The following is a 13,535-nucleotide window of genomic DNA, read 5'->3' on the forward strand; positions in this document are numbered from 1 at the left end:
ATCTGAGCAGATGGAAGGGCTCTTTGTCCATGTGTGCAGCTTGCAGAGACGGTTAGGGCACTCATACATATACCTTGAAATATAATAGGAAACAGCTACCACCAGTGGCTATAGTCTGCAACTGAATGTTAAAAAGATGACTGAGCTTTAGGAAATTTTCTGTTGCCTGTAAAGCAGCAAATTAACTATAAGCAAACATTAGATATGATGTTAAAGATCAGGCCCAATCTTTTCCACTGCCTCTACTTGTACTAGAAAATACTATCAACAGCCTAAAAAAGTCTCTTTTAAATAATACTTAATAAAAAAGGTCTGAGGTCTTGTAAGCAAACAAATCTGTAAAAACCTTCATAATACAGAGAAGGACATAAATTGTAGTGGTAGATGTTATGTGCTACCAAAGTAGTTTTTCAGAAAAATCTAAGTGCCTTTAAATATTAAGACAGATATTACCTTAAAAACTTTCCCAGTTGGTTTATCAGTTTGGTCAGTGGTTCTCTATATAACATGCTTGATAGAAATGCATTTTTAAAAAAGAGAATTGGTAATTATTTTATTAAACATACACAAATTTGCAAAAATGTCTTCTAGAAAAATTTGCTTAATTTATGCTTTGGGCAAATTCTTTTCACTTTTCTAATAGAAGATGTGATATGTGTAAAAAAAGAAATGTGCACATTGACCATTGCATTAAAAAACAAAAACAACACAAACTTTATGGTACTGTGTAAGTCTTAAGTCATCCCAAATGTCTTTATATTTTTAAGTAAAGAAGGCTTTCTTGCATTTATCTTTACCACATATTGTACACAAACACGGTGATTCCCAAAGATCTTCTAACTGAAAATGTTTGCATATCTCTGCATGCTGAGGAAACTGGATAAGCAAAAGACAAAACAAATGGCAGCAGTGGACAGGGTGTGAAAGTCAAATCTTTAAGAAATAGGAGAAAATCCATTGAAGAGTTTATACAGGAAAGATGCATCTGAGCCTTTACTATTCCCTGAAGACTCATCAGAAATGGTCTCAGTTCAAAGGTGCCTGTCGAGAAACTTAAGGAAGGGGAAACGGGGAGAAGGCTGAGGTCTGCCAATTCACACAAGAACTGGACTGAAACTCAGGTCTGATGGAGTGGTGAATCCAAAATTTGACATTTTTGGTTGAAATTGTGGTAAATATGTAGAGAGGCGTCTAAGAGAGAGGTCCTACAGTGACTGTCTACAGCCATCTGCGAAACGCGTGGAGGTTCTGCCACAGTTTGGGGATGCATTTCAGACAGTGTTACTGAGAATCTTTTCAAAGTTGATGGAATTATAAATGCAGAAAAGGACCATGACACAAGTGTGAGAGGTGAAACGTCTTCAAGGACACTTAAAGAAGTCCAGACGCTTTTCTTTTCAAGCTCCTTAGACTACGATGAGCTGGATGACTGAGAACCTTCACAGACATAGACTGATAAGAAGACAATAAATCATAGATTGGCCTTCCCAGAGTCAGGACCTCAACATTACTGAAGCAGTGTGGGACCAAAAGGCAGCCAACATCCTAAGAAGAGCTTTGAATGTCCTTCAAAAACCTGGAGAACTACTTTTGAGGATCACTTAAAGAAAGGATGAGAAAGCTGCCTAAGACAGTTCTACATTCGTACTACATATTGACTTTCAAGCTTGTTAGAATTGCACAAACTCCATTTTTGCTTCATGTATTTCCATGTATGTTTGCACATTTCAATAAATCACATTTTCCAAGCAAAAAATACAAAGAAATGAGGGGTGGTTCAAGACTTTTGCACAGAAATAGATTTCGTCTTTGTCTTGTTTTTTTTATGAGCATTTTTACACAATAATGACAAAAGAAAACATGAGAGTGATCTAAGTTAATGTAGTCTGCAAAATATCCAGTTTTCTCTAAACTGGGAAATGGCTATAGTTTAATTAGTTTAGTCTAAATTCTTTTAAAAACTGCATTTTAACTTTTAGCCTCAGACCTGAATTAAGTAAAAAACTATTTTTCTTCATCATAACAGAAGCCCAGTGAAATAAAGGTGCGTTTCTCCCTATTATATTTGCTCTCTTACATTTTGGATAAAGAAACAGACTAAACAGACACGCAATGAGCAGAAAAGAAAACCAACATAAAAAGTGGGAGAACATAGCTGTGTATCATTCATGGACACGTTTAATGTCGAGGTTGCTTTTTGTGACGTTGATGGTGCTCAACATGTTAGATGAGGTCATTAATACTGTGCAATTATCAAGTCTGATTATGCGTAAAATTGACAACAACAGAAGAAAGACACATAACCCCCACATGCATAGATGCTGGACTTTCACACAACTCCGCTACCTGCGAACCCCTCCCCCCACCCCGGAAGCTACACTGTGGTGACAAATCTTGGCGTCATAACTCCCAAAGGAACTGGCAGACGTGTCTGAGGTCAACGGATGCAAAAACACGAAGGAAACAAAAGGGTAAAGAGAGACTAAGACAAAAACAAATATACATACAGTACATACATACAAATATAATCTGTAAATCTATAGTACAGTGAATTTTTTTATTCATAATCATCTCTTAAATAAACTGCGGTTCATTGCACTTTGTTAAAAATAATTAATTATATGATTTCTCTTAAAGGCAATAGTGTGATTTTTTTAAAAGGTGAAAAATATATTGTACCATAAGCCTGATTTAGGATAATAGTAAAAATAACAAGATCTGTAATATACATATGTTTCTGTAAAATACCCTCACCTCCTCATATACAGTGCATTCGGAAAGTTTTCACACCCTCGCAAGATTTCCATGTTTTGACTCCTTAAAAGGTTTTAGGAGTGTCTTTTTTATCCAGACTAACAAACACTAAAACATCTAGATGAGTCATTATTCTGTTTGAAGCTCACAATTGATCTCTGGTGCTTCCTTCCTTTATCAACAGTCAACAATCAAAGCATGGTGCAACTTTTACACTTAAGGTACACGTGCTCCGTATCTAGCTAGCATTGCGCTTTTCAATTTTAGTACTCCTCAGCGAGAAGTTTGTGAATGCTTGCAAACAAGTTACCATCTTCCATGCAAACTACTTATGAACTCAACCTGCTAGCAGCCAAAGCGTTTGCAAGGTTTTTGAGGAAACACCTCTCTGAGACCAATTTCACGCCGTTTGGGGTGCACATTGCTGTCAGTGTAGCACTTCAACAACCAAACATTCATGGTGGAGTAGCCAAATGGAAGTCAATCCTTAATAAAAAAGGCACATGATTGACTTGTGAAAAACTGAAAGGCAACTGACAAGATCTCAGACCACAAGACACACAATTATTGGGCAACAATCGTTAATGCTATTCCTGCAGTCAAACACGTGCTCTGGGGAAGCTCTTTTCTGTGACACAGATTGGGAGGCTAGTAAAGATATGTGGAAAGATGGATGCAGAATTATATCCAGTGCAGTCCTGAGTGAAAAACTTTTACAGAGAGCTCAGAATCTCAGTAACATATAGTAGTGGATTTGTAGAGTGGCCCAACTAAAGTCAGGACCTGATCCCAATACAGCACCTCTGGACAGACCTGATAGTTGGTGCACACCAAAGCTCTGCAATGTTCTAAGGAAAGTACTAGGTAAGGTATCTGAATACTGATATCCTGGAATATTTGAGTGTTATTTGCAATTAATTTACATAGCACCTCAGTAACCTGTTCTTGATTTTTCTTCACGGTGTATTGTTATGTGTAGACTGTCAGAAAAAAAAATCTACTTTAAAAATCTTCAAAACAACAAAACTTCAAAGACTGTGAAATCTTTCTGAATGCACTATACAAGAATGGATGTTCATCCCCATATATGTAGCATATTCTACTTCTGTAGCACACTAATGCATGCTCATATGCCAGTTTTCTTAATATATATATCATATCTTCACGCAAACATATATACATACAATATTATAAAATAAATAAATACAGGAAAACATTCTTGGTTCGTGGTTTAACGGTTTCTTCCAAAGCGGTTTTTGGTGCAGTCTTTGACTAACCTCTCTGCATGTTTGGGTTTGAGCCCTTGCTGATGGGATCAACAGTTGACTGAGCCTCCCTGAAAGATGCACCGGTGGGGGAGTTGCATTTCCTTCTGTGCATGATTGTGAATGTGTTTGAGAGTGTATGTGTGCATAAACAGTGTACGAAAGGGGGGGGGGGACCAAAGTCTTTGGCCTGAGGAGCAAGTACAGCAAGTGCTGTGTTATGTGTGTGTGCGTGCGTGTATGCACTCTGTTCAAGATACCGCTTTGACAGTGTCCGATTGTCCCAAAAAAACGAAGCTCAGTAACACGGTACTGTCCGAGTGCACCCTCCGGAAGAGGGTGTAGTACAGCAGGGATTCTGACAGGGTTCAGGTGGGGGTGTTCAGGGTGACACAGCACCCATCTTCCCCATAGCCCCTTCATGAAAGGGTCTCACTGCCTGACTGACTGGGGGCTACTGATTGGAGCAGAACCCTCACTCCACCTGCCTCCGCTTCCCCACGTTCCCTCATCTTCATCTACATCACTGTGTGTGTGTGTGTGTTTCCACAAGACAGGGTGGAGGGTCTGGGTCTCCACCGGGCTCGGCGGGGCTAGATAGGTCCCTCATTGTGGGAGGAGTGGTTGCTCCTGCTAAGACCCACACAGTTCTGCTGCTGGTTGAGCAGGTGGGACGTTTCATTGGCCACGGCAAAGGCCACAACAGGGGTGGTGATAGTGGTGGTAGCCGTGGCGGTGACCACAGCTGGGTTCTCCACTCCATCGTGGAGCTCTGTTAGCGTGAGTTCGATCTTAGTGAACTCACTGTCTGTCGACTGCGGAGTCTTGTCCATCCGCGACGCCATCACAGCGTTCTGGTACTGTTGTCGCGTCACCTACAAAACAGTGAAGGTCGGGTCAAGTGTCACAACAAGAGGTTGCTGTGCCGTTATTCGTGGCACAGAGCTGGTAGCTCGGTAAACAAGGATTTGACACTAAATAAGGATGTGGAAAAGGCTACAAGTAATATTGCTTTTAAAATATTCTGTAAAAAATGTAATGATTAATTTACAATGATAGCCTTTCATTATCTGCTTAGTGTCCAGTGAGAGGACAAGAATATTACTACAAGCCAGAAAATGACTCATCTTCATTTGTTTCTATAGCTGGAATCAAACCAGCAACCTTTTGTGTGTAATGTGTAAACCGCTACACTCTGGAGCTATCCATGATTCATCAAATCTAAATGTTTTAAATTGTCATGAAGTAATTATCTTACTGTCAATTTATATCAGTTAGGTAATTGCTTTTTGATCTTTTCTATTGATTTGGTACCCGGGACCCTAAAAGGAAGTAATAAAACATCGTAGAAAGTAGTACATCAGTTACGTCAGAGCTCTATTTGTGCCTCGCGGCTGATAAGCAGAATAAACAAAAACAGCCTCATGAAGCAGCAGAATTCATCAATGAACATTTCCAAAGCAAGAGATTTGCCACATTTACACATCTGGCACAACAGCAGTGACTTTATTCGTTACTTAGAAGAAACAGAATCAGAGCGACTTTATTAATCCCAGAGGGAAATTGAGCAAATATACAACAAATGTCAAGCACTCGTATAAAATGAAGTGTCTCACTGCCTGACTGAGAGTGTATGTGTGCATAGACAGTGTACAGAGATATTGATAGATAAATGTTAAGATAAATATATAGATATGGGTATAAATAGAAATATTAATATAAAAGGACAAAAATATGTCATGTATGTCAAATATATGTCATCAGCAGCAACATGATATATTTTTTTCACTTTTAGACAGGTAAGACTTTATAAGTTATTTTTCATAAAGCAGCCATCCTCAGATATTTAATGTATTTCTAGGTGTTTTTATTTCAGAGCAGAGAATTTGGGGAGGAGAATATTGAAATGACTTGTGCAAATGTGATTTCTGAGATCCAAATTACAGCAGTACATTTGACACTGACAAAAAGCAAGTTTTATTTGTGGCTGATATGGTTGTGATAGTTGCTGCTAGCAGTGTTCATTTATTTAGACTGAGAGGGGAAGATGCTATCAGAGCATTGGCACAGATGGATGGCTCAAAGCTGCGAGCGCACTGCCAAAGCTTTGGTTTCATTCTCTAACTGCTCATGTTGAATGTTGAGAACTCAGTGGGAAAAAGAAAATGGAAATCCGCAGCTGCATGTGACATCACCACATCACCTACAATGTGCATATAATCCTCATTGCAGGCTAATTTCTGATCCCCTGTGTTTACTCACCTTTATATACTGCAGGTCTGAGCGTGCTCTGACAGAATAATCAGGCACATATATATGCAGGAAGGAGTTGAGCTGGTTGTTGCTGTTGCCCAGAGTCGGGGTGATGGCATCTATACGGTCACTCCTGTTCAGAGAATCGGAGTGATTCAGTCCAAATGGCCGTGGAGGAGATTTATTCTCTGTAGGAGAAAGAAATTTAAAGCATACTGGAATGCAAAAGTAATGCATGGCACTGCAAAAGTACTTTAAAGGGCCCTAATCCCTAAAGGTTGATTCAGTTCATCTGAATCGTGTATGCTCTGCCCAGTCGGGCAGAGCATACACGAGTAATCCACAACTTGTTCGGACAATAAAACAAGATTACTTTTCAACTGTGTTGTCATATTAGCTTTTTAAGTACTCATAAATTCACATAACAAATTTAAAGAAAATCTGTTTATTTTTCGAGTGTCTGACAGAAAAGAACACCAGAATTGGTTTTCAGTCAGTTTTCAAACTCCTGTATCAGTTGGGCTCTATTTTACATTTCTGCTAGTCTGATCTAATATTACTGTTCCTTAAAGTTCATATGACACTAAATATTGATTTTTCATTGTCTGTTAGATGATCTCTTTGGGCCTGTGTAATAATGACAACATAAAAAATTTAAGTTAGAAACTTTACATAATTAGAAATTTTGTCTCAATTGTTTTGAGGACATTAAGATGCTTAAAATTTCCTCTGAAACTAGCCAAGTTGTACAGCACTACTTAAGATCCTTTGTATCTGTGACTTTTTTCCAGGTTGAGTCTTAGGTACAAAGCTGTGATGTATGGAAATCTAATTTATGTGTAAGTCTTCTAGTTTCATATAGCAGTCTCCAGTGATGCTGCGTTCTTCTATGTGCTACCACATAGAAGACTTGTTCTTTTCTTTTCTTGGTTATTTTTAATTAAAGCCAGATTATGTTTTCCACTTCTTAAAGAAGCCTTGTGAAAATCACACACAACAAAGTGGAAACAGCTTGGCCAACACTAATGCTACTACGCTGACTGGAATGTATGTAATCCCATGTTGGAATATGTGTGTATGAATGTGTATGAGTGAGGAAGTGAGAGGCAAAAACAGTGTGTGTGTGGGGGTGTGTAGAGGGAGCACAGTAGGCCAAAGACCTGGCATGTGGACTCTTGTGGATTAGTACTCTACTTTTTAGGGGCCAGGTCGACACAAAAAAACGTCAGTGTGCTGTGTCAAGAAAACACACATACTAGATTTATAAACACACACACACACTCAAATGCCACTGCACCAACGTGAGCACTGTAGGCCTCTACTACAGACACAATGAAAGTGTATTTATTCCACAGCATTTCCTATGGGTGCGTTCACTTTTAATTCACTTTCAAAGCAGCCCTTCTATGTGTGTAGTATTGTGGGTTTTGTTCATGGGCCTGTAAATGTGAACATATGCATATGTGCATGTCTTTGTATGTGTGCTCAGTGGTGTCCAGCAGGGGGCTGTAGCTGTAGGTCTTGTTTATGTAGTCAGGGGGTTAAAGGTTAGGGGCGAGCGGGGCGGAGCCGGGTTCCACTCTGGGGCCTCTAGTCTCCAACACCATTCAGCGACTTGACTAATGGCTCAGGAGACGAGGATGTTAAGCCTCAGTCTGGATCCGTTTTCCACTCTGCCTCTTTCTCTTTTAGTGTCACACACACAAGTTTACAGTGTATGTTGCATTCAGGGACAAACAGACAGTGAACACTTTCTTTGAAAGTCACACAAAACAAGTCAGTTCTCAAGCAGACTATGAAAACCAAAAGGCTAAACACACTCAGGTATATTTAGGTAAAGCATGCAGGTAGGTGAAACTGTGACTCTACAACTTCATGCGTCTATTTAATATCAACAAAACATTCTCTTTCAAATAATGAAATTTCATCACTATTCACTAAAGGTTATAGAGTGAGAGGTGATACTGAAAATCCACTGTACCTGGAGATCCTGCTAATGACTCAGCCCTACTGACTGCAAATGTACGAGACAGTGACAGAGGCACTTGGGGGAGAGAGGGATGAAACAAGAGAGAGACAAAAGAAGCGAGAAGACAGAAAGACGAGATTGTTAAAGTCGAGAAAATGGGTAATTTAATCAATTATATATGATAACATCTGATTAAAGAAAAGAAGTGTTAACTTGTTGTTCCTCTACTGATCAGCTTAAGATGAAAACTGGCACAAACCATGAAGCATTTGATTTAATTTCTTAGAGTGCACACATCCACCACAGGAGAGTTATTCTACTGTTTCACCAGTAGGTGTCTCTCAAATCACACCACCCAAATGAATCAGTCTAATAGCCGAGGACAGTGCTGTAGTTTATGAATGAACAGAGAAGAATGAGTGGATCACTAGATGATGCATTTTCATGACCTCTCTTGATTTATTATGTTATCATATTAGGACTTATGAGTTATTATTATATTATTTTTTACTCACAAAAGTGGCATTTTTCACATTTTTCTCATGTAACATGATGAGTACTTTATCCATACGTAATTTTTAAAATTATGTTGCATGAGAACAAGGTGAAAAATGACAATTTTATGAGTAAATCATAGTGCGCTGCAAGTCTTATAAGACCTCCAGTACCTATAAAGCATAAAGAAGTAGTAAAACCTCTAATTCTTCATATGAGCAGTCTATAACATATTTTACTGGAAACAAGCTACAGTGGATCACACTGTAAATGGTCTATATCACAAACCCAGAGAGAAGAGCTACTCGTCCAGCTGCATTTTAACATTTTACTTACTAATAATATCATTTTTCTGTCACAGGGTTTTCTTTCCATCCATCCATCTTCTGCCAGTTTTCTGGCTATGGGGTGGATGGCTCGCTTGAGCAGGTCATCTACCAGTCAGAAGTTCAGTGGTTCGATCCCTAGCTACATGCGGAAGTCTTTGGATACTGAACAATGCAACTATTGGAGTGTGTGTGCACTTTCAATGTTAGATAAAGTGCTTAGGTCTAAAAACAAAGTGTGTTATTGAGACTAATAGCAAAAAGCACTTCAAGTGCTCAGCTAGAGTAGAAAGCAATCCCTTTATTTGCAGCAGTCTAGGCACAGATGCCCAGACCTCCCCATCCCAAGATATTTCCAAGTCTGAGAGATATAACCTCTCAAGTGTGTCCTGAGTCTATCTTGGACGGGCCTCCTGGTAGGATATGCTCAAAACACCTAACCTAGGAGGTACCAAGGAGGCATCCTGTCAGAGCCTGAATCACCTCACATCTACTCTAAGCCCCTCCCAAATCAGACAACCTTTGCAGGAAGCTCATTTCTGCCATTTGTAGCTGTAACCTCACTGTTTCAGTCAGGCTAGGAACCTAAATCAACTGGTGACTCAACATCTTCAATTTTAAGCTCAGCTCTCTCTTCCCCGCAGCAGATCAGTACAAGATCCTCATCTCCTGCTTTACTCTGCCCATACCTGTGAACCAGAATCAGTGACAAACAACACTTTAGTCAAACACCCACCTAAAGTGAGCTTGACATCAGCGCCATTGATGCAAACCAAACTTCCACTAGTTCACAGAACACATGTAGACCGGTTTGGCAAAGTCCCACCCACCTCCAAGTATTCCACAATGAGTGAAACGAAAACTGCAGTTTTGCTCCTGATTGTGAGGTAAAACTAACAGGCGGATTCTTCTGTCCAGACCCTCTCAAAGGAGGCTGACGAGTGAGATTCCCTAGAAGTTAGGATTCACTTTCATGGGTATAAAAATTTAAGACCTAGATCAAGAAATCTTACCTGGTGAGGCTGTCAGAGCCATTATCCCATAGAAGGAGAATGGTCCCGCTTCAAACTTCATCCCCTCTTTTCCTGCTTCCACCTCCACCTTCCCCTGTGACAGCCAAGGAAAAGAATCATGAATTATCTTAAAAGTATGTAAGTGCTCAACACATTATATATCAACTTATCAGCTTAGTTAAACAAAAGATTACTTATTTGTGCTGGTTTTACGATATTTCCTTTAACTTTATGCTTTATTTTTTACTTCCTGTCTGTGAGATTATAATAAATCCACCCTGCTTCCCTTGTTTCCTTTCCTTTTTACTACTTGTAGAAAATCCTCACTCTGTTTAATAGCTCCCAATCTGCTTCTAAGCTGGGTCTCAAGGGCAATGACCCCACACTTGCTCAAGCAGAACCTTATTTAATCCAAGGCTAATATACATGTCGACTTAGTGACCTGATAGGGGAAATATACAAAGTCTGCAAACCTTTGCAATAAAGACTTTGAACTCACTTTAGGAACAGTTATTTGGGACTTCCCTTTAAGGCGTACAGAGAAGTCCCAATACCCTCCCTGAATAAGACAATAGTGCTGGCTCCAGCGGCATATCAGAAACAGTGCAGAAATTCAGGGCTGCTTTCAGACCTGAGACTAAAGCTACATGAAGTGCAGAAGTCCGTGATCTATACACTATTGAATACACTAACTATTATATATTATCATATATAATTATTACGCAAATGTGTTTCCAAGATTTGCAGGGTGAAAGATTTTCATTAAGGCTGGTGTCATAGCTTGGATTTTAAAAGGTTTTAAGTTCAGTTTGGTTCCTATTTAAAGTTTTTTTTCTGAATGATGCTTAACTTTGACTTTCTAAGACATTTCCTGTCACACTCTATGATAGTTCAAATTATAACATTTAAATGTGAACACTGTGTAACAATCAGAAAACTTTATTTTGAGGATAATGCAGGAATCCCACAGGGTTCCGTTTTTGGCCTGCTTGTTTTCAGCTTTGATGTGTTTATGCACATAAGATGCTTAGATGACGTATGCATTGTCCAAAACTATGTGCGATTGGTTCCACAGTAATAGTAAAGCAGGCACAAGAAGAACAAGAAGAGTTCTCTAACTCCTTGTCCAGATGAACATGGGTACTGATGAACTTGACAAATTCAGCCTGACTGTGACACGTTATCCAAAACACCTGTAAAGTGTGTTTACCCCAAACCTTTATTTCTTTATTGCTTATTGCATTATTTAGGCGCATAGATGATACTGAACGCTCTTGTTTCTATTTCTTGTAGATAAACAAAACAATTTATCAGGACAACTGTGTCTAATTTTTTTAAATGTTGGAAGTTATTTGTCAAATAAATTATTCTCCAAGATTAATGAACCATATACTGAATACATTTGAGAAGTAATTAACTAAATAAGTAAATAATTAAGTATTTTATTGGTTATAAGCAGGACTCGTATTGGTCATACTGTATGACTGTGCAATTAATGTCTGGCTAAGAAACCACACGACTGAAATTTTCTCAAGAAGGTAAATATTTCATGGTTTGATTTCACTGAATTTCATCAGGGTTAGACTCATCTGGGACATACTGATGTCACACATTCTCACGCTTACCACAAAGAACTCAAACAGGATAACAACTTTAAACTCAAACTGAAACAATTTTTGGATTAGTCATGGATCATCTGGTTTATCTTTCATTTTATGGTACTACTTTAAAGACCCGTCTAGGGACTGGCACAATAAATTTGCTCATGCTATAAATGCTATGGTATGTGGCACTGGTCTTTTAAAATGCTGTATCTCTTAGGTCAGACATTATTATAACTAATTAGCTTCTTATCTATAGTATTATTGCTTGTTTTAGTTTAAACTGCCCTACAGTACAGTCATACCGCGCATACCTTAGGGATGCATGGCTTCTGTGGGAACAAACTCGGGCAGTACAACTCTGTTAGATCGATGACTACACCGTGAAAAACTGTAGGCCAGAGGAAAACGAATGCTTGCAGTGCTACAAGCAGCATTTTTAAACTGATCACATAGTATATACTGTTTATTCATCTGTAGTGACGGCAGAAGGAAATAATGGAACTAAATGATGCAGGTAAAACGAACTTATCCTGCATGAGCAGAGTTAGAATACTTGCGTTATTTTTTTTAATGTTAAACCTAAAATACATATCAATATTTACATTTTCCCAAACTGGTTATGTAGTGGGGTTTTTTGTTGTCGTTTTAAAAAAAAAAAAAAAAAAATCAAAGACTACTGATGTATCCTTCCACCTTGAAACTCGTTGTGTCCACACACCTGCAGGATGAGGATGAAATAATCCACAGGTTTGTTCCTGTGGAAGAGGTAGTGCTCTGGTGCCCGCTTGTTCTTATCATCGTATTTTAGCTCCTGGATCACATTTGGATGCTTCAACAAGCGCAGCAGAATCTTTTCTGACATCTGCATCGGTGCAAATGGCTCAACCTCTGAAGAGACAAGGAGAGAAAAAGACTGTGGTAAGACAAAACATTTCATTTCTTATGAAAAGTTAAATAATTATATCAATGTAATAAAATTATTCTTATATCTCCCTTATTGCCATGAAAATCCCAAAACATAAAAGAAATTAGTCCTAAAAAAGTATTACTGTTCATGGACTATTTACAAGAAAAACGCCACCGTGATGTCACCTGATGGTTTGAAAATTTTGTTTGCCACTGAGCACATACTAGTTTGGGGATGGGCAATTAGTTTTCCAAGGGGGCCACATGGTGCTGTTACCTGTGCAGACAAAGGTTTGATGTGTTTAAATGTGGCAGTTTTACTTACATTTATCCAAAGAAAGGCATGTATATAAGCTGGCCTATTTTTTTTAAACCAAAGACCCGGCAAACTTATATTTGTATTCTTAATATTTTATTTCTAACATATTGTTTTAAACTGATTTTAGACAAAGATTATATTGAAAATGACATCAGCAAAAGCGGCAGAAACCGACTTAGTAGAAATTCTCGGTTTAAAAAAGAGGAAAAGTGAAAGATGAAACTGTAAAACTGGATTTTAATAATGACAGAGGTATAGTTTTTGAGTTAACCACATAAACCTAACGTAAATATATCAAATGCAAAGTTATGTAGGTTCTGGGATATTTCTGTAAAGATTCCTTTACAAGGCTTTGTTCCTTTACTTGTCGCAGTAAGGAATTTCAGAGATTAAAATCTCATATTAGAGGAAATTTTAAGATTAAAAAAATAAAATCATGTGTATTTTCAAGTCTTTGTAGGATTTTAAATGAATCAATTGTATAATTGTTGTTTGCATTATTTATCACTGACCTAGTGGATTATTTAATAGAAAATGGCTCACAGATTATTAATTTTGATGGCATGGCAATAAATATATTTAGTTTAGGGTAATGATATATGTAGACAATAAACTTATTCTTCCAACATCA

At 38.3% G+C, this 13,535-nt stretch overlaps 1 protein-coding gene across 2 annotated transcripts in view; it reads right to left on the reverse strand.

Annotated features, from left to right (window-relative positions):
* Positions 1 to 2,160: 2,160 nt before the first annotated feature.
* The window catches only part of cnnm2b (cyclin and CBS domain divalent metal cation transport mediator 2b), a 50,114-nt gene continuing 38,739 nt past the window's right edge, over positions 2,161 to 13,535 (reverse strand). The window contains exons 4-8 of one of the 2 annotated variants that reach the window (XM_026170090.1): positions 12,398 to 12,567; positions 10,076 to 10,169; positions 8,254 to 8,316; positions 6,282 to 6,460; positions 2,161 to 4,894 (exon numbers count right to left, since the gene is read on the reverse strand). In XM_026170090.1, the coding sequence (XP_026025875.1) occupies positions 4,613 to 4,894; positions 6,282 to 6,460; positions 8,254 to 8,316; positions 10,076 to 10,169; positions 12,398 to 12,567 (788 nt within the window). In that variant the 3' untranslated portion in view covers positions 2,161 to 4,612. The remainder of the gene's footprint in view (positions 4,895 to 6,281; positions 6,461 to 8,253; positions 8,317 to 10,075; positions 10,170 to 12,397; positions 12,568 to 13,535) is intronic. The other variant, XM_026170091.1, reaches the window with a different exon arrangement.

The sequence above is a fragment of the Astatotilapia calliptera genome, chromosome 6 (genome assembly GCF_900246225.1).
Source record: "Astatotilapia calliptera chromosome 6, fAstCal1.2, whole genome shotgun sequence".
Lineage (NCBI taxonomy): Eukaryota > Metazoa > Chordata > Actinopteri > Cichliformes > Cichlidae > Astatotilapia > Astatotilapia calliptera.